This window comes from Phaenicophaeus curvirostris, chromosome 2 (genome assembly GCF_032191515.1).
Source record: "Phaenicophaeus curvirostris isolate KB17595 chromosome 2, BPBGC_Pcur_1.0, whole genome shotgun sequence".
Taxonomy (NCBI): Eukaryota; Metazoa; Chordata; class Aves; order Cuculiformes; family Cuculidae; genus Phaenicophaeus; species Phaenicophaeus curvirostris.
In genome coordinates this window covers 120,979,758-121,000,563 of record NC_091393.1, presented here as the reverse complement: position 1 = coordinate 121,000,563, position 20,806 = coordinate 120,979,758, and the positions used below count along the sequence as shown (strand labels likewise).

Here is a 20,806-nt window from a genome sequence, read left to right as displayed (position 1 = left end):
GCTTCTGACTTATCTGGGAATGGTTGTTGTGAATCTCAGTACGTGTTATAAATGCACAGTGTCTTACAAGTGATGCTGAATTGCCAGGCTAAGTGTTTGGTACAATTACCTGAGCAAGAACAGTTTAAATATACTTGCTTATTCTGCAGTATGAAAGTTAAGGTTTTACATAGTTAAATTAGATAACGTTGATGGTAGCTGCAGATGTGTTTGAATTGTACAGATCCTTTCCTCTGTCAGTTCTACTGTGAAATGCCTCACAGCCTATAGAAATCAGAGTTAGTTTGTTGGTGGATGCTCCAGGACTGCACTGTGCGCTTCGCCTCGCACCACCAAGTTTTAAACCTCTATCTGTGGAACAGGCTGGCTCTTGTGTCTTTGTTTTGGTTTGCAACTGCCACTTTTATTTCTTCTCGTGCAGTAGTATCAGCTTTCAGCATCTTTCACCTGACCTGAGGAATCGGCAAGGTGTGCTGTCACAGCACCTCTCACCAAAGCGCAGAGCAGGCCTGCAAACAGTGAGGCATATCAGATCAGAGAATAGCAGACTGACCTGAGTTGGAAGGGACCCACAAGGATCATTGTGTCCAATTCCTGCCCCTGTGCAGGACAGCCCCAGCATTCACACCGTGTGGCTGAGGGCATCGTCCAAATGCTTCTTGTGTATTGTCAGGCTCAGCACCCTTACTGCTTCCCAGGGGAGCTGTTCCAGGGCTCCACCACCCTCTGGGGCAAGAACCGTATAGGCATCTTAGCAAAAGCCTCCAAGGCTTGCCTGTCTGTTTGTGTATGTTTTTGGCTTGTATCTGTTTACAGTGAGGTATTAGTTTTGTTCTAGACATGGAACTCAGGCTGTGAAGTTGTCCGTGCTTTGTAAAACGCCTGTGACATTAAGCTTGAGTCAGATCAACATCCAACTTGACCAGCCCAGATTTGTGACTTCATTATAGAAAGATGTAAAATGAGTGTTATTTTCAAAAAGAAGAGTATCTATCTTAAATAATTCAAGAATAGTTCTTAAAACCCACAAAAAGATCCCCTCTCCAAACAAATAACTGAAAGTAGTACTGAGTGGTCAAATAAATAATCTGAGTAAGGTAAGAACCTCTCCTATGAACACTGGGCTTGGAAAACTTTATTTCCTCCTCCACAAGCCCCAAGAGTTTTTCTATGAGGGCAAGGACCTTTGTATTCAGTTTCCATTGTAGATTGCTTCTTTGTCCCATCTGCTGCATGCCTGGATGGCTGGAGAAAACCTTTGTTCATGTGGATGTCTTTCAGATGGCCCTGTAATAGGAATTGTGTGCAACTGGCCTTCAGTCTTACAATGCTGTTGCAGGCAATGGGGCTTGGAATGTAAAAAGGGCATTTATTTTCTCATTCATCACAAGTGGGTTTTATACTGATTCATAGGGAGTTCCGGTGATTTCTCTCTTTAGGTGAAGAAGGATATCAGATGCTGAAATGAATGCAAGGCATTTTAGATGGCAATCATGATACTGGTTTAGATGTCTGCATTTGAGCTGAATATGTAAGGCTCCTTCTGTAGCTAGTGAAGAGAACTGGGAACCTTTAGTCTTGATTCCTATGACTCTATTTTAGTTACCTGATGTAGGATAAAGTGGCGTTTGCTCCTGAAGTGCCTTTTTCTGTTCCCTTACTATAGAATAGAGTCAAGATCGCTAAGTTACATCTAGGTACCAAAATGCGATAAAGTGAATCCCTGGTAGTAACCACTAAACAACATGTGTAGTGTAACTAACAAGCAGAGAATGTGTGGAATTCTTGTTTCAAGGGACTTAGATCTATTACGAGGAAGTATAAAGCCAAACTGAGATTCCAACTTTTGAATATTCTTTGGAGAGCGAATGAATATTTGTAGTTCAGCAGCACCGCAAGCTAATAAATGAGATTATAATATTCAGCTCATCCATACTGCTGTCTTTGTTTCAACTGCTTTCTCCTTGCCACAGCCTTCATGTTGGATGAAATTAGTGAGCTGTGGCAGCTCTGGCATTGTTTTAGAAAGTGTCTGAAATCCAGGTTACTCTTCATGTAATATTTTTAAGTCTCCAGAAAATTTCAGATTCTTTTCTAAAACAATCAAAAGTTCACATTTTGTATTAGAGTTGTGCAATTACAATTTAAATTCTTCCACTCCTAATTCAACAGGTCTGTCAGTAGCGAGGAATCTTAAAAACCAGCTCGTTTCTGATGAATAAATGTACAAGACTAAGTCAGAGGGTATTCCCAATTTCATCCTAATATGATCAGTATATATTCTTCTCTACAAATAGAACCATTCCTCATCACAGATGACGGTGGGAGTTGGCTGAGTCATGCAAATTCAGGAATCTGCATGTGACCTCAGTTGTGTAAGGAGCTGCTGTGCTCCGTGGAGATCTTTGTAGTGTGGTTGCTGTATGGATGCTGCAACAGTGCTCAGCTCGCCCTAGAATAGGTGTCCAGAGGCTGGTCAGCTGAATCCCTCCAGAGCCTTCATTGACAGCATTCGCTAGGTCAGATGCAACTTAGTTTTGTTGAATTCACATAAGTGAAGCTATTACCACTGAATGTAAATGGTGCATGCAGGTGGCTACATAGATTGATTTGACTGAAAAACGTGGGTAAGACTAAAATCCACAAATTCTATCTATTGGCATTGTATTCCTCATTACCTAGAAGAATTTGAAGTGTGACATAGCAGTGGGTCGTGCATTCTGTACCTCCAGGGAGTATGAAATAGAAGTAAAATGTATTTGTGGCAGACATAAAGGGAGTTACGATATTGATGAAGTTACAATACTTAGAAAGTATAAATCATTTGCAGGATTGTAAGTTCTGAATTTTATTTGTGAGAGGATGGCTGTGCATGTCTTTATCAGAGCAAACAAAAGGTTATAATGGTTCAGGTTTTGGTGAGCTTGAGAGACTGAAGACTGCAGCATTTAGGGAAAGGTGGAAGGTAGGAGCTGAGTGAGTTTTCAAATCTGTATACAGAGGAAAGTAATTTGATCTTGGGAATGCGGGGAATGGAGAAGCTGTGAATTTTCTGCATAAGGACTCTACACTGACTTGCAGGTTATGCTCCTCAGAGGAGAGAGAGAAAGAGGAGGAGAGGTGTCAGGATGGTTGTGTTAAAAGGGGCAGATAATTGAGTTGGCAGTAAGAAGTGTCACATCTGTTGACTTGAATTGAGTAGAGAGAAGTGACAAACTGACATACGTTTGGGTGTCATCAGCATGGAGGGAAGGGAGTAGGAGATCTGGGCAGAGCTTTGTGGCATTACATAGAAAAATGTGAGAAGTGTGTGAAGTATCCACTGAAAGCTACTGAAGAAATTACTGGATGCATAAGAGCAACACTAAGAATGGGCTGCACAAGCCAAGAGAACAGATTTCCTCTCATTCTTTAAGAGCATTTAAAGTTGGTGTGAAAAGAATCCAGAAAGTTTTCAGAGTGTGGATTTGGAGAAGTTTAGAAATCATTTCAGCAAAACCACAATACTAGTAAACCTGATTGTTTGCTTTCAAATTCCCTGCTAATCTGGAGACAGGAAGTGTAGATAGAGCAGTTGAATTGTAAAATAAAAGGTGTGATGGATTAGGAAGAAGAGAATATGTTTTAGTTTCTTGGTTATAGTGGAAGACCACAGGAAGCTTGAATGGGAAGAGACTGAAATGAGCTTTGACAGTTGATTTGGAGGGGAGATTGCATGGTCACAAGGAGTTGATGATATGATGGAGAGGTAATAAAAACCGTAACAAGAGGAGAGAGGAAATTAGCAAGAAGATCTGGGAAGTTACCATTTTATCTTTGATAAGAGAGAAGGCTGGGAAATGGTTCTTATCTTTCTACTCACCTTTCTGAGGTGGGATGCCAAGTTTGTAGAATGCTCTGAAGGGATGGAAAGTAGAAAAGTCGTGCTTGGAGTGGATGTTCAGTTATTTAATCGGATCTGAAATGGTATTTTTGATGTTAAAGCAAATGACTTTGCGCCTTTGAGGCTGCAGATGGGTTTAGCAAGGTCTCAGCAAATTCACAAATGGTCTTACACTGCTTTGCTTTGCAGATTGGTGGAGAAAGCTGGGAGGCCTCCTATTCCAAGTTCAGAATGTATTTGTTTCAGAGGTTAGGAAGTACCCATCAGTTCTCATGAATAGCTTGGATGTTCTCTGACAGACACTATCTTGATATTAAGGCTAATGACTTATTATTACTAATTTTAAATGGCCTGTTTGTGGGTGGCATCACAGATAAGGTAGTGACAAGAAAGTATCAAAAGAAGTTAGGCATTTCGTAATGCGAAGAGCAAGTGTATGTTGCTTCCATTTTTTAATTCAGCAGTCATATTAGTCAATAATTTTTGAAAATATGAAATTAATGTATTAAATTGCATTAGTATTAATCTCAGTAAATTTAATTTATACAGTACCCTGTGTAAGTTATGTTTGGTTTTTTTTCCTCTAAGTGTTTTGCATTGGAAAATAGGCTTGTTTACATGGTGGGCCTAAAATAATAAAATACAGTATGTTAGTTTCATCTGAGCACAAGGGTATAAATATATGATCAGTCCTTTTTTTATACAGCTGTAGCATTATCCATGGACTTGAAGAGGGTAGGTAGGCAGGCAGAGTAAATACTGATAAGGGTTAGCTGGAGAAACTGCTTTTGTGTGATGCAGCAGCAACAAATGGCAGGACCAACAGGGTGTTATCAACTGAACGTGCAGTGAGTAAAAGCAGGAATTACGTATGCACTAGAAATTAAACATTGCTAATGAATGCAGGAACGATGGTGGTATTATGAAAAGTTTCCTTACTATATCACTAATCTTCTAATCTTCTAGGCTCTGTTCTCTGCAGAACTACAGTAAAACAGAACAGTCACTCTCACCTCTCCATACCTTGGGAATGTAGGACTCTATCTTACTGGTGAAGCTGGTAGAGCAGCACAACACAGTTTTGTATGTGGAAAAGGAGGTGGCACCTAGAGTGAAGGTCTCCTAACTGATTCAATTGTTAGAACCATTTTTGGTTGCTTTAAACTAGCTAAACTTTCAGACAAACTCTGTGGATGGCAACTTTCTTCCTGTGCTGTTGGTGGGAAAGCAAAGGTAGATGCACCTGGAATGCAAAACAAGTACTGAGAACAAATAAGTTTGGAATGATAGCAATGACAGGTTTATATAACTAATAGAGTGCATTCATCTCCAGAACTGAGAATTGAATCAAAAAAATCTGGATTTTCATCACTCCTCTCCTGTTCAGTTGCTCGGTGTCCCTCATATCTTCAGATTTTCTTGGTGTGAGAGAATTTATACCTGCCTCCAGCATCCCTGCAGAGTACTGTAAACACCAGGCCAGCAGGAAAATAGTATTTCCACCTCTGTTTTGGGAACAGGCATCTAGGCAGAAAAGATTACATGTTTTCGAAACCGAGGAGGGGGAGATAAGTTGGAAGCCTAGTGATTGAGGTGCTCACCTGGAATAAGAGGCTCAGGTCTTTATGTTCACGTCTATCTATGGATATTTTTCTGGTAGACCTAACTCTGTACATACATGGAAACTGACTTAAAATAGCAAGATCTTTATTCTTACACATGCAGAAATAAATGTGTGATTTTTGCATTCCTGACTCTTTTTCTTAATAGCATGAGTATGTATTTTAGCATGGAGGAATACAGAAGTTCCTTTGGGTTTTGTTCTATCACTTTATAAGAATAGTGAACCTAAAAATAAGACTGTTTTATCTTTGCATTGTCAGCACTGTTTCTGGGATTATCCTAGCTCTTGTTTTCTATTTCTTAGGTATTCTTATTTCAGTTCTTCTACCTCATTATAAAGCGTCAGAGATTTAACATTAATTCTCTTGCTCTTGTCCTTAATGAGAGCTTTTTATTTGCTCTTTTTTGTCTCTTTTGCTTTCCTTCTTTCAAATCTTGTGTCCTGTTTTCCTTCCTACTGCTTGTTTTTCTTCTTTTTCAATTCCTCCTCGTTTTTGTCATCCAGTTCCAACTCTTAATTGTCAACTGAATGAAACTACACTAGGATTATAGTCTTTTTTTTTCTCTGAAGCTCACTGGTCCAAGGAATTCCTGCACACAGAGCATTTCTTTCCTTTTTTTGTGTGTGTGTTTTTGTAGATGGCCTTTGAAGTGAGGCTGGGTAACATATGGAATTGCCAAGCTTGCATTTATTTCAGCCCTTTTTAATTGTACAGATCTCAATACTTTTCCATGTATAAAGGAGTGCAAGGGAAATGTAGAATATTTTAAATTGCTGGAAGAAGTTAATTTGATAATGATCCAAATACAGCCAGTCATTGTGTTCCAATATATTTCACTATGGTGTTAGAGACTTTAACCTTGAAAATAAAATTGAACTTTGGACTATTACATTTAGCTGTTGTTCTGTTATTTAAAAATTATGTAGAGCATTCATGAATAAGATTTTGTCACACAGTTCTACAAAGTTTGGTGTTTTTCTTTTGATGTCCAGTTGATGTTCGGAGGCAATGTGGCAGAAATGCTGTTTTCCCCCCATGTGGTTCATTGTCAGAATATTTCAAGTAGAGAAGGAATGCGAACTGTACAAGTCTCTTTGCACTACTATTAATTCTTGTATTCTGTGTTGTTTAGGCTATCAAGTGCTAGCTCCCACTGCCTATTATGATCAGACTGGTGCCTTAGTAGTAGGCCCTGGAGCAAGAACTGGCCTTGGAGCACCAGTCAGATTGGTGGCCTCAACTCCTGTTATAATCAGTTCTGCAGCAGCACAAGCAGGTAAGTGTTTGACCCTCCATGAAGGTTTGTTCCACTTTTGTACTGAATCTTGACAGTAGTGTTAGTTGATAAGTATTTGTTATCATGAGTGTGGTTTTTTTTAATGCATCTGTGAGGTTTTCTAGTTGTGAAGGCTATACCACGCGTGCTCCTTTTCTTATTCCGCTGCTTCCCTTTCTCTGGGGGACACTGCTGTTTCTCAGAAATGTAGTTTTCCTTTTTTCGTTCAGATTTATACTCCTCTCCCCATACATATACAGGCATGTTTCCGCAGATGTTTTTGCATGTCAGATATGAACATCTTCCTCTCTCCCCATGCATGTAACATGCACTTCTCATCAGTCCCCAAAATGATGTCCCCTAGGAAGCTTCATTTCATTGCTTCGGCCTGGCAGAAGATGATGGAGTGCTGGGGCCTTGCTGTGCTTTTCTCCTGAAAGTACTTTTTCCTGAAAAGTGTGGCGAGGACAAAAACAATAGGATGTACAGCAGAAGAGCAGAATCAGTTCTATGGAAAGTCTCTAGTTTTCTTTTTTCTTTTTCTCAGTGATAAGATCTGGTACTACTTTACTGAACCATTTTATTTATTGCATTTGTTAAATGAAAATCTAAAATACTAAAACCCGAATAATTGAATTAATCTGTTCAGAAAATTAGATTTTAAGTTAATCTGTAAGCTTCTTTCTCTATGCAGAACTCAATTCTGACATTAGTAGTGAAAATCTCTGATTCTTAGTTTCAACTCTGCTATTGCGACTTTGAATGTAAAAGTACAGTTCAGTAAACAGTATTGTCTTCTATGATTACAGTGAAAATTCCTTCAATTACATTAACAATTCTGCAGCCTTGATTAGCCTACAACATGCTGTCTTTTTTTTTCCCCTCGGGTAATTAAAGCTGTGTAACACTAAAGTCTCTTTAGTCCTTTAATATGTGAATTTCTGCTTGTTTAAGAGGGCTTCAAGAAAATGCAATTTAGATCTGAATAGTCCGCTTTCAGTCAGAAATGTTTGAAAGAGTAACTATGATTGAAAACATGTGTTTTACAGCTGCAGCTGCTTCAGCTGGAGGAACAGCAAACAATCTCGCGGGAGCCACGAACGGTCTTTTTCGGCCACTTGGTGCCCAGCCACAACAACAGCAACAGCAAACAAATAGTAGCCTACAGTCCAGTTCATTTTATGGCAGTAGCTCTTTGACCAATAACTCCCAGAGCAGTTCCCTTTTTTCACATGGTCCTGGCCAACCAGGAAGCACATCTCTTGGCTTTGGAAGTAGCAGCTCTTTAGGAGCGGCTATCGGCTCTGCACTTGGTGGATTTGGCTCATCAGGTAGGTTGTTAATATAGTGAGGAAATTCTGAGAGACATTTGTGTTAAGGAAAAATGTGTATCTGTATCCAGGCATGTTATATACACATACATTTCTTAAAAGAATGTAAAAATAGGTTGTTCGAGTTTAAAAGAAATTATAGGGGAAGGAAGAGGGACTTTTAAATTCACCTGATCTGTGTATACAAGATGCATTTTTGAAGAATATTCCATAGTCATAGATACCTCAAAAATACTTCTGCATATTAAGCACTGTACTCTGCCCTAAGAGTCTGCTATTGGGCTTAGTAAGCATTTTTTCCTCCCAAGGAGCTCTTCGTTCTGTGTTTAAAATAACAATTGATGACATTTGAGATATGTATTCTTTTGTTTTAATTCTCATGTCAGGCAAATTGCCAGTTATTAAAAAAATTTAGCATATTACTTTCTAACTTTGATCTAAGATTTAAATGTTTGTTTCCATAACATTTTTAATAGGGTTTATAGGGCGGAAAGACTTAATACCCAAGGATAGTCCTTGTTAACTCCAGTAGGTTTAATCTTAGATAGTTAAGCCTAAATAGTTCTGTGCAAGTTTGGGTCCCTAAATTATTTCAACAGATGTTCCTGAAATACTATCAACCTGTTAGATTTATTCTTTTTTAAGATACAATGTTGCCATTGTGTTTCTGCTCTGTAGCAGAAATTTATTTGTGCAATTTTTAAGCGTGAAAGGTAGGTTTCCTTGTATTTCAGATTCAGTATTAGTAAGGCAAGTGAAATATCTTTTCTAAGGAATATATCCTTTGGGTGTTAATCCCTGAAGTTACTGGACTGAATTGGTTGTTATTATTATTTAAATTAAATCAGTGGAGCATGTTTATCATCTTACCTGTCTTCTAGATAGTTAGAAATTGAGGTAAATTTATGGACTCTAATGATATGCTTTTCAAAATTAAATGCTGCAAGGGAAATAATTTTTAAAAATTAAATGTTGAAAGAAGTGTAGAAAGTTAATACTACTACAAGGTAGCTTAACATATGGAGAAACAGAAGGAAGAACATGCCCTTTAGTGTTAAAACGTGACACCTGTTATTTGGTAACTAAATGGAGGTGATTAGTCACATCAAATATACCACATAGCAACGCAAATTTTTTCAGTATTGTTTTTCATAAAATAATCTGAAAAATTATTTACTTTAACAGAACTAGAGCTAGGAAATCCAGAATTGAGTTTTACAGTGACCTGATTTTAAAGAGTGGAGTTGAGACTCCAAACCCACCATCTTTAATTTAAGAAAAAAAAGAAAGGAAAGCATAGAGGCTACTTGGTCATGTAGGATTCATTAATTTTCCATAATAGCACAGCAGGTAAATCTTACTTACAAAGTAATTGTGCTATCCAGGTGCTGTATTCTGTAAAATGATTTGTCCTGAGCTACTTGTAGGATCCCAGTGAATTCTTAGCAGCCATGCTTCACTCTAGTTATGATTTCATTTCATTGATAGTGAGCATAAGTGTATCTGCATATTTAATGCAGTGCACCCATTTAAAGTCTCTGGATAGAACAGCTCTAAGTGATAAAAGTCTTTATCCAGCATTATCACAAGGACCTCCACACAAAACAAATTGTAGTTGTGTATCTGCTTAAGAAGAATCAGCAGATTGCTTTCTGGCATGGGAGGTTAAGCCTTTTTCTCGTAGCAAAGGTCAGTTCCAGAGCTTTGTCCAAAGCCTTTCAGCATAGACAGCATGTGCTGAAGTCTTGCACCAGTGTCCTAGGTGATTAAATTAGTGTGGTAGTTTCCACAGGGAGGCAGGAAGCCTATGTTTTTGCAGTTTGAGAAGTGCTGATGAAAGGTGCTACCTAAACCTGAAGTATTTTTAGTAGTATTATTGGAATAAAAGTATATTGAAAGTGCCCATCTGCCAAGTATAAATTATACTTACCATAGTAGCTGCTAAAAAATGCTTCTTGATCATTATATTTTTTAAAGAGTTCCTGAGCTATGTGTGTATATGAATTTAATTACACAGAGAAGTTCTTATACAAATGGTGTTAATGCATGTGGAGGCAAATTAAAAACAAGTTTAACTTTGTATTTGCCAAAGTTTCAGCTTCTTTATAACTCCCCTCAGTGTGTTGTAAAGGTTGGATTTCGGTTAAAATACAGCCGTGAAGGCTGACAGATGGCAATACAGATCTTGCCCTTATGTTTTCAGTTGTTGCAAGAAAAAAAAGGGCTCTGCAAAAAATGCAGAGATGAGTGTGTTCTAGCTAAATGCCTAAAAAATGGAATAAAAAAAAAAAATGAAGAGAGAAGCATACCACTGAAATGGCTTTATGTACTTTACAGTCTCTGTTCTTTATAATAAAATTACTTGTACTCCGTTTTAAAGGCTTAGGTATGTGATAAGTTACTGCAGCTTAACAGGTAACTACGAATTAGATCAACTACAGCAGCTTTCCAGATCATAGAGTCAGTAGATTGGAAAAGACCTTTGAGATCATCAGTGCCTACTTCTGGCTTGGAACAAATATAAAGTAACAGCATTAACTTAAACAGTGGTGAAGAGGGGTAAACTAATTCCAGTTGTTTTCTGGGTTTTGTGAGCTTTGCTCCTGTGTGTGTGGAAGTGCGGCTCAGCTGGTTCACGGTCACTTGTTAAGCTGCAGTAACTTAGCTGAGTAATAAACCCTGAAAGAAAGCTAAATTTTGCTTAGGTTTTTTTGATAGCTGGAAAAATAACAATCCATCACGTAGCATTGTATTAACGTTCACATGGTTCACCAGCTGAGCCAGAACCTGTAGAGCTGGTCTCAAATCTTGAGTTTTCTTTCAACTGTTGCCTTAATTTGCTCTTCTGATTCCTTATTCTCAATCTCCTTGCCTGATTACTCCAGTATCTTTTCCTTCTGGCTTCTCCTCTAGTATGTCTTCCTTCTCAGTTTCCAGACAACATTTATCTCCTGCTTCCCTTCCCTCTCCCAAATATGTTCCTGTTTCTTGCTTGTACTGTGTGATGTTCCCATCATCAGCTTACTGTTGCAGTCTTTTTGCCCACAGTCGCGTAGACCTTCTGCAGCCTAACTTTACTTCAGATCTGCTTTCTTCTCATCCTCAGTCCCACTGGTTTTGGAAGTGCTTGCTGGTTTTCTTGCAGTCTCCTTGTTAGCTCCTTTGTCTGACCTTTTTTTCGTTCTGGTTTCTTTTTTTGTTGTTTTGGGGTGGGGTTTTTTTTCCCTTTTTTTTTTTTTCTTTTCCCCTGGTCTGTTTTTTTGTGTTTGGCTTTTGTCTCCTCTGCATTTGAAGTAGAAAACTTCCTTTCCACACTGTCTGTCTGATGGGCTTTATGACTACAAGGTGGGATCTTGGACAGCAGTTTCAGAGTCCATTTTTGGCATGGCACACAGAAGCCAAGAAGCTCAGTTGCTGGGCAAGCCTCTCTCGGCCATCTCAAATGTGCCACGTATGGACAGGAATTAAATTTTCAGCTCTGAGTCTGTAGCAGATCTGTGCTGAACTTGTACGAACAGTGATTTTGCTAAGATTTTCAGCTCAATCAAAGAGAGCATGAAAATAAAGGTCTCCTGTTGCTGGCGCATTGGTCTGACTACATGAAAGCATTGACTTCTCGAACAATAGGTAGCTGGATTATTTTGCTAAGGATAAAGCATCTTTCCTTGCCATTTTTTTTCTGAAATGGCAGTATTGATTGGGCAGAACTTGGTCCAAGCAGGTACCTGCCAAGAAAAGTACCTGCCAAGTTACTAATGTTAGGAGAAAAGAAATTAGTCTCTTAAAATGGGAAGTATCAGGAGACCTTTATATTGGCCATGCTGCCAGCTTTGGTAGGAAGGCACTTGACAACCATAAAGATTATGGAAATATAAATTCTGATCTTTTGCTTTTTAAATTAAAGTCGAAATCAATTTTCCATATTCAGATTAAGAAGTATCCTTGTTACCGAAGTATCCATAATCTTGGGTTTGTTCATGAGCATAATTATGTTCCACTGTTTAAATAGGCACTAATTTAATATTTCACTAGTATGCAACGGATACTAGAATTTAACATTTCTAAAAACTTGTTATTGTTCTCCTAATTTGTCCTAGACTGTTCATCGCTCTGCTGAATGATGCTGTGCAGGATAACCAGTCCTTCATTAATACACTGTTACCCAAAGCTTCTAGTCTAATTTGGCTTTCTGAAATACTGGTAGCAGTAAAATTATTTTTTTATTTTCTCACCTTAATTTTCCTATCTCTGCTCTGCTTCTCATCTTCTTCTTAGCATGTTCCTTCTTTATAATATCTTTTCAAAACACTTCTTTGAGAACCATAATTCTCATAGGGCATTTTAAGTAGTTGTTTTTTCCTTTAGGTGAGGGGTTCACAAACAAGAGGAAGTTTGGGAACAGCCAAACAGCAACTTAGATTGTTTTATGAACCCTTGAACAACGAAAAACAATTCTCTAGCCTTTTTCCCAAAATCGAGTTTTGCTGTCTGACTAATAATTTACAGTGAAAAAAAATTTTATCAGAGAGTTCAGGGGAAATATTTTTAGAATCATTTGTTCTATAAAGTATCAGTGTAATCTCATAAATTCAGTATTTGTCCCAAAGCCTGAAGCCAGGCGGTTAAAAGAGTTCTAGAATATTACTGTGAGACGTCTAGAATGAAATGTTGAAAGACATGGCATTGGTGAAATTACTTATTAGCGGTATGTTTATACCCACTTAGATTTACTTAAAAGCATGTGTGGTTATCACAGTAATTGTCTTTGTCATAACGATTGCTGTAATTATTGTGATCGCATCTGTTATTGCCCAGCTGTAGTTGGGGATAGGTTTTATTCAGTTGACACTGTGTAATTAGGGTCTTTTTATTTCTTCTTCAGTTGGCAGTTCTGCAAGTAGTAGTGCCACAAGGAGAGATTCTCTATCTACTAGCTCTGACTTGTACAAAAGATCTAGTAGCAGCCTAGCACCCATAGGGCAGCCATTTTACAATAGTCTGGGATTTTCCTCCTCTCCAAGTCCAATAGGCATGCCTCTGCCAAGCCAAACGCCAGGACATTCACTTACGCCACCGCCATCACTTTCATCACATGGATCCTCATCCAGTTTGCATTTAGGTAAAAAAACAAAAACAAAAACAAAAACAAAAAACCAAAAAGAACACTTTTTGTTTGTATGTGTGTATGTATTTCTTTGTGTAAAATATTTGTTGCATAAGAGATGTCACATTACCTTTGCTGTTAAAACAGTTTTGCAATGAAGAGGGGGCCATTCCTGAAAGGTGAAGAGCACGCTCAAATGCTCGTTGATTTGACAGTGGAGGGCACTCAGCTCTTTGCAGTATCAGGCCAACAACTGATTTTTCTTCCCTTGCAGAAGCCCGATAGAGAGCCCAGTAAGACTTATCGGTCCTTTTGTATGATATTTCTACAGTATGACAAGCAAAGATGCATCATTTTTGTTTCTACTTCAGTGTGTTACCACTTCAGGGATATTTTAAGATGCTACTGTGTTTAATAGTTGAAGTGACTTTCACTACTGCCCCTTACCATGATAAAGTAGAAAAGTGACCAAAGCTCTCGGTGTAAAATGTATTTGAAAGGTCATTATTTTGAATCGATGAGCCTGATCCTTTGCCAGTAAGACAATAGTTTACCACCAGACTGGTGGAATAAATGAAAATGCATTTGTTAAATAAGTAGCAAAAGCTTTGTCAGTAGTGGCTCTCATTTACCAGATTTAATTTTTAAGGAATGATGGTGATTTAGAAAACTTTTGAGCTGGTTAGAAGGCATGGTAGCTCAACCTTTTTTTTTAAAAAAACAAAGTAAAGTGAAATTAAAATAAATGTAAAGACGCCCCACCACAGCCTACAGTATATTTAGAAGAGAATGCCTCTAACTTGAGGTTACTTGATAAATTTTCACCTTTTCTCACTGCCAGTATTTGTGGTCATTTAATTTTATGTTAAAATTGTACAATGAAACTGGGTGTTACTTCAAGATTTGAGTTGCCGGTTGCTCCAGTAACTGTTCAGTGCACAGTTTTGTGCATGTAATAGGCAACCTAATCCCCTGTACTTCTGTTAAAGCAAATAAAGCAGGAAAAAATTTAAAAATGCCTATCAAAATACACTTAAAGTGAGAAATGTATGAGTGATTTTATATAACAAGGTTAGAAGTAATTTAAGTATATTACATTTACAGTTCAGTATCCCCTTCATGGTTAAGTGCTGAATACCCGAAGTAAAACTGGGCAAGGGGATGTTTCAGCACGTTTTATTTTTTTTTACTTACCTTTTTTCCTTTTTCAGGTCTACAAAGTGCACCTTTGGGCTGAGACCAAGCATGGAAAGTTTCAGCCCAAATGGAGGCTTTTGAGAAAGTTCTGAACATCTGACAATGGGGTTATCATGGAAATCTTTTTCTTTCTTTCTTTTCAAAGTACTCTCAATAGTTTTCATATTACTGAAAACTATACTTAAACCAAATTTTGGAAGGCATTATCTAAAATCCAAAACATTTAATGTTTTGTGTTGTTTCACACTTGATGAATGTTGAAAGACTTTGTTCAGTTCTGAGACAATAAGTTGCAGTCAGAATAGAGGATTACCTCTATCAGCAGAAATTGTTAAATGCTGACTTTAAACCATTTTTGGACTGTTTGGCAGTGTGAACTAAGCATAATAGTTTGTTGAAATCATATACCAGATCAGTGTATAAAGGCCAGAATGTACAGTTGTACTCTGAAAATTGACACAACCTCCTTGGCTTCCATGTGTGCTGCCTCTTCATCTTCCAAATGGAGTGGCCCTTGATTACGGGTAAACTTTTTGCTACCTTACCAAATCAATCTGAAATTTGGAAATTCGGGTCGTCTTTCACAAAAACGCAGTGATTTTCTTAGCCTTCCCTGCACTCTGCCCTGTGTCAGATATTTGCGCAGTTACAGCCAAGGTGCCCCACTGCAAAAAGTCCAAGACTGTTTCTGCAGCGCATTGTCTGTCCTGTTCAGTTTATTCTGGTGTGTTCATCAGCCACCCTTGGAAGCATTTGTTTCTTCTCGCATATAAACAACGTAAAGAGGCAAAGCTTTCTCACCAAATGAGAAGTTATACCTGAAATCAAATGGGGAGTGTATTTTAAGAAGGGTATTGTTATCCTGTAGTCGCTTTTCAGAGTAGAACAACATTATAAGTTCATGTCTGCATGCAGTTTCCATTGGTATTCTGATAATGCCTGTCAAATACAGCTCTCCCTCCACCTTCAAAACTCGTTGTCCTGCCTGCTTATATCAACAGGTTCAGCTAAGTTTAACTCCTGTTTTAAAATGGGCATCAAACTCGGTTGCTCCTGTTTCAGCCACCAGAACACTAGAGCACAATACTGGGAAAGGGTGCATGATTTTATAACCCCTTTGTCAGACACTGCTGCGATTTGTAGCTTAAAAGACCGTTTTCCCTTTTAGAAGAAATTTGTGATATTTTACTGTTTTTACCTCCTCTCACCAACTCTGTCCAACATTCTAAAACAGGAATGTGCAAATTGCTTTGTTCTAGTGTCAGTTTTCCTGTATTTGAAGGGATTTGTCGTTGTCTGTAACTGCTTCTTTACTGTAATCAGTTGGAGCAGTAAGGTCATGAATTTGAACTACCCTTTCACTCCCAGGGGCAAAAAACTGCAAGAGGAAGTATTTTATGTATGTTTTAAAAAGTCCTTTTAGATTAGTAGTGCTTACTGCGTCTGATGGAACATTGCAGCAATTTAAAGGTTTGGTGTAAAGTAGGATTTTTTTAAATCTGGGCTTTTGGAGGTAATTCTTCTCTGTGTGTTGCAAGCCAAGCTTGTTAGCATTTAGTTTGATGTTTTATCTTCAGAAGTGGTCGTTCTGGTTAAGAGTAAAGGCCCTTTGGCAAGATAGTTTGGGGAGTTTTGCATTGCCTCTTCTGTGTATCCACTCTAGGGCATCAGTAAACCAGGCATAATAAGCCCTTGCACTGATTGATAAAATATACATGGCTGTATACACAGATGTATACACATCAGTGCACACATGTATAATTCCATTTTCCGTATGAAGATGAAATTGTTAGCTGAGGATGAGATGAAGCTACTTTCGTACCGATGAATAAACAACTCTGTAGAAAACAAGTTCAAAGTGCGTATATACTTGTACATATTTAACTAGAAAATAATATTGCTGACTGATTTAAACGAGTTGCTGTACAGTAAATCTGGTTTCTGTCTTCATTAGAAACAGTTGAAGAAATACTGTAGTAATAGGTACTAACAGACTAATGCTGTCAAGGTAGATGCACCTAGGTCTAGTTTTTTTCATGTTCTCCTTTACTTGAAGTCTGCTAAGAAGTAATTTAACATACTTTGTGTCCTTGAAGCTTAGTAAGGTTCTGGTTTAGGTGGTTTATGTCCCCTTTATACCTCTGTGCCTCTTCTTTCCTATGGACTAGCCATGGCGATTTAAGCTCAATTAAACTATAAAACAACTTAATAGTACTCATTGCATAAGAGATCGTTGTTTTATGAGATCAGAAGTGATAGCCAAGTGATTACCTGCATAATGACCTGCACACTTTATTTCCCAGTGGTCTGTAGTTGTGTGGCTGTACTGATGCCTGGTAACAGTCTTGTAATTTCAGTGTTTGCAGAGGTGTTTAGATTGGGTGCTTTATTCCACAGGATGTGTTCCCAAAATAATTTTTAAGACCGAGGCTGTTAGCTTTCTGGTTTGGAATCAGAATCTGTAAAACAAGTGAGTTCTTGAAGAGCACAGAGATGCAGTAGGCTAACCAGGAGGATGAGAGTAACTAGAATTCACATTTCAGTTCACACTCAGAAGTTGTCAGGAAGGAGACCAAGTGCCCTTAATGTCCACACGAATTCTCTGGTGGGTTTGGACTGAGAAAGTAGTGAGTACTTTAACAAAATAGTCCGTTATATACAGGAGTATTATCTGCATCTAACAAGTATCTGTGCCAATATGCTTTTATTTTGGAGGGTTTGTTCTTTTTCAATTCTACAGAGTTACCACTGGGCTATAACTGCTGCTGTAGTAGAGGCTGCATGCAAAGAAAAGATGTTAAATTACTGATTTTTATATTAGCAACCAGGGTTTTACAAGGTTAAGCCTTCTGTGTACTTTTAATTTATGACAGGTTCTTTTAAGCACAGTGGATATGTCTTCAGTCTTCCTGTATTATGATCCCGCTTAACGCGATTGTGTTAAGTAGTTTCCCAGGCTAGACGGGAGTCTCAGTTGCAGCACAGTCGTCTTACAAGTCTTAAAAAGAGATGGTTCTCAAATTAGAGTGAAGAAAGGCTTGAGTGTGAAATGTATTGTATACGTGCACTTTTATTGCACACATATAACACGTTTCTTAAAAGCTACCAAGCTTCTTAATTTCTTTTTTAATTATGGGGTAAATTGTCACATTTAGGCTCAATTTCAAGGAAAAAAAAGAAAATAAGCGAAGCTGAAACCATTTCTGATTCACATGTGCAACTCTGTGCCTGCGTGTGCTCATTAGAGCCATGCAGTTCTTGAGCATATAATCAAATCTACCCTGTTAGTTTCTGGCACAGAATTGAGCATGTGATTAGTGGAGCAATAGGGATCCTGCAGCAGAAAAGCAGCCTGTGAGACTTCCTTTTAAACGGACTTTGCTGCCCTCTCCTGGCATTAAATAGCGTTACCACGCAGCACTTGCATGGAAGCTAGGATTTCACACATGCATCGACATAATTTAGGTGAGAAATACAATGATTTCAGGTGCATAACTTCTTTAGAAGGCTGTGTGTAGAAGAGAAGTGACTGTAGGGCATCACTCTGCATCCTGCTTCACCTGCAGAATGCTAGAATTCTTTTTGTCTTTTAGAGTCACATTGCTATCAGCTCTCTTTTGGAAATAAGTGATTGTTAATGGAAACTAAAAATGATAATTAAACTCCTTGGTTTTTCTGGCTGTAAAGAATTGAGAGGCTTTAATTTAAAACATGAGCTAGTTTTTAAAAAGCATTGTGGGGTGTAAAATATTTACTAATTCTCACCACTGAATTTTGAAAACTAATTGTAAAATAAATACCCATTATTTCTATTTTAGAGCATAATTGTGTACAGTGCAATAAATGTAATGCTTGATATGTCTTGCAGAGCACTAACATCTCAGATTCTGGTATTACAATTTGACCTTTTGAAAAACATACTTTACTATTACTATATTTCCAGCCCACTGTGACACTGTTGTTGCCTGGCCTTATAAATACTTGGAACCAAAAGAAGGCTTGGCTGGGGCACTGTCAGCTGATTTTTAAAGTACTTTTTAATAGAGCACCATTCAAACAGCACATACTGCAATTTTTTAAGGTCATATTTCTTCTGTTGACTTTGAAAGGGCTTTCAGTTACCATGTCAATTTCTAGATAATTTGTAGACAAACTGGAAATGCATTCCTTTTCCAGTTCATACTCAATAATTTTAGGCTGGGTGGTTGTGGGTTTTTGGTTTTTTTTTTTGTTCAAAGTAGCAGAGTTGAGTTTTCTACATGGGAATTGTCTTTGAATGTTTCTACTTGCAGCATAGTAGCAGTATCCCTTTTAAAATCATACTCTAGTTGAGGAAGGTTGCTTTGTTTGCATGCTTATTATGAAGATTGCTGCCTGTTGTAAAGTGTATGGGAGAGAGGCCTCTGGAGGAGTTCAGTGTGACACAAACTGAGCAGAGAGCAGTATGTGAGGAGACATTGATAAGGCTGTGTGAGGTGCTGGTAGCTGCAGGTGGAATCGCTAGTTAAAACTGAGTAGAACCTGAACATGGGAAGGCAGTTCAGTTCTTAGAAAGGAAGAAAATATGGTCATGTAGTGAGAGTGATGAATGTGTTCAAAGAAAGGGAAAAACATCATTTCTAAAAGGAAATTCAGTTTGAGAAGTCCTTGATTGGTTTAGGTTTAGGTAGAGTGTTCTTAGTTACCTGGTTTGAAACCTGACATATTTAGTGCTTACAAGAGGTACCAGATTAAAAGCATGGAAAGTTGAGGTCATCAAATATCCTGCAGAACGGGTACAGCATAACAAGAGGCACCATGTGTGCCTCCTCAGAAATGCCCTTTCACACTATAAGTTGGAACGATACCTCAGTAGGGACTGAAGGGTAGTTCAGATTTCATGGTCTATTTTGAAACAATTGGCTAACTTTGAGACCACTAACAAGGGTATAAATCATTATTCCTTGTGAAGTGGAAATCTACCCACTGAGATAAAGCCCACCCAATTCTAACGTTTCTGCAAGACTAAGTGGGTTCTCACTTTACCTGCTTCATTATATTCTTCTAATGACATTTCTTTTCCTGGTGCCCTTCATATAAAATAAAAATGAGGAGGAGAACGGTTTTATTTATTAGACGATAAAGCTGTCTAACTCCTCCAACTGTAATGAGGTAAACATAAACAACAAGACAACACTGTTGTTTCCTTTGGCTCCAGGGTGTATCTGTAGTTCTAGTACACTTATTGTTTTGTTGTTGTTTATTTTCCTTGCGACTTTCACTGACAGAACTGCTTCCTTGTAGGAGGACTGACAAATGGTAGTGGTCGCTATATTTCTGCAGCACCTGGAGCCGAAGCAAAGTATCGCAGTGCAGCAAGTACCTCCAGTCTTTTTAGCTCCACCAGTCAGCTCTTCCCTCCTTCGCGCCTTCGTTACAGTAGGTCTGATATTATGCCTTCTGGACGTAGTCGATTGTTGGAAGATTTCAGAAACAATCGTTTCCCTAATCTTCAACTAAGAGACCTTGTTGGACATATTGTTGAATTTTCCCAAGACCAGCATGGTTCTAGGTAATTATTACAGTAAAATTAATAATATTTTACTGCTTTTATACAGTTATATTAACATCAAACATTTGAATGAGATGCTAGTCATCTTAATATAATGCATGCTGTTAATTGGAGCACATGCTCTTAGACTGGCCTTTTTCCTTCTCTAGGAAATTTTGTTATAAGTGTAGTATAAATTTAGCTGCTTGTAGAAGTTCTCAGTGTAGAAATAGCCTCATAACTAGACTTGTAAACTCCAGTATTTAGGTATCAAAAAGGTGTTGATTAAGAAAACAAAATATCTGGCGTCTGGAGTGTAAAACCAGTTTTCAGCAATACATCATCAGGTACTTATTGCTATTCTTTTCATCTATAATCCTTTTCAAATAAAATGTTTTAAGTATCATTTTACCAAAATGTATCCTTTTATATATAAAGGCACTACTTTCAATTTAATAAGTTTTATATATATTTACTACTTGCTTTAGAATTTTGAGGTGTCTCATTGAAACAGTGTTTGAGAGGTTTTCCTTTTATTTATGTAAAGTGTAAAGTACCTTTTTTTTTTGTTGCACTTAGATTTATACAGCAAAAGCTGGAGCGAGCTACTCCAGCTGAGCGCCAGATGGTATTCAATGAGATCCTGCAAGCAGCATATCAACTGATGACTGATGTGTTTGGAAACTATGTAATACAGAAGTTCTTTGAGGTAAGCCTACCACTAAGTGTATGAATAGGAACAAGATTAAATTCAATCTGATTAAGGTTAACTGAGATTTTCCTTAATATTATAAAGTTCTGCTGGACCTTTGCATACGTCTTCTATGTTCTGTATCCCCCAAGTTTTTTCATAACAGGCA

General features: G+C 37.9%; 1 protein-coding gene across 8 annotated transcripts in view; it reads left to right on the top strand.

Moving 5' to 3' along the window:
- Positions 1-20,806, top strand: part of PUM2 (pumilio RNA binding family member 2) — a 78,192-nt gene that overhangs the window by 47,301 nt on the left and 10,085 nt on the right. For 6 of the 8 annotated variants that reach the window (XM_069850619.1, XM_069850618.1, XM_069850620.1 and 3 more), the window contains 5 exons: positions 6,641-6,784; positions 7,834-8,115; positions 12,998-13,234; positions 19,700-19,967; positions 20,526-20,655. In XM_069850619.1, coding sequence (XP_069706720.1) covers positions 6,641-6,784; positions 7,834-8,115; positions 12,998-13,234; positions 19,700-19,967; positions 20,526-20,655 — 1,061 coding nt within the window. The remainder of the gene's footprint in view (positions 1-6,640; positions 6,785-7,833; positions 8,116-12,997; positions 13,235-19,699; positions 19,968-20,525; positions 20,656-20,806) is intronic. The other 2 variants (XM_069850622.1, XM_069850621.1) reach the window with 1 other exon arrangement.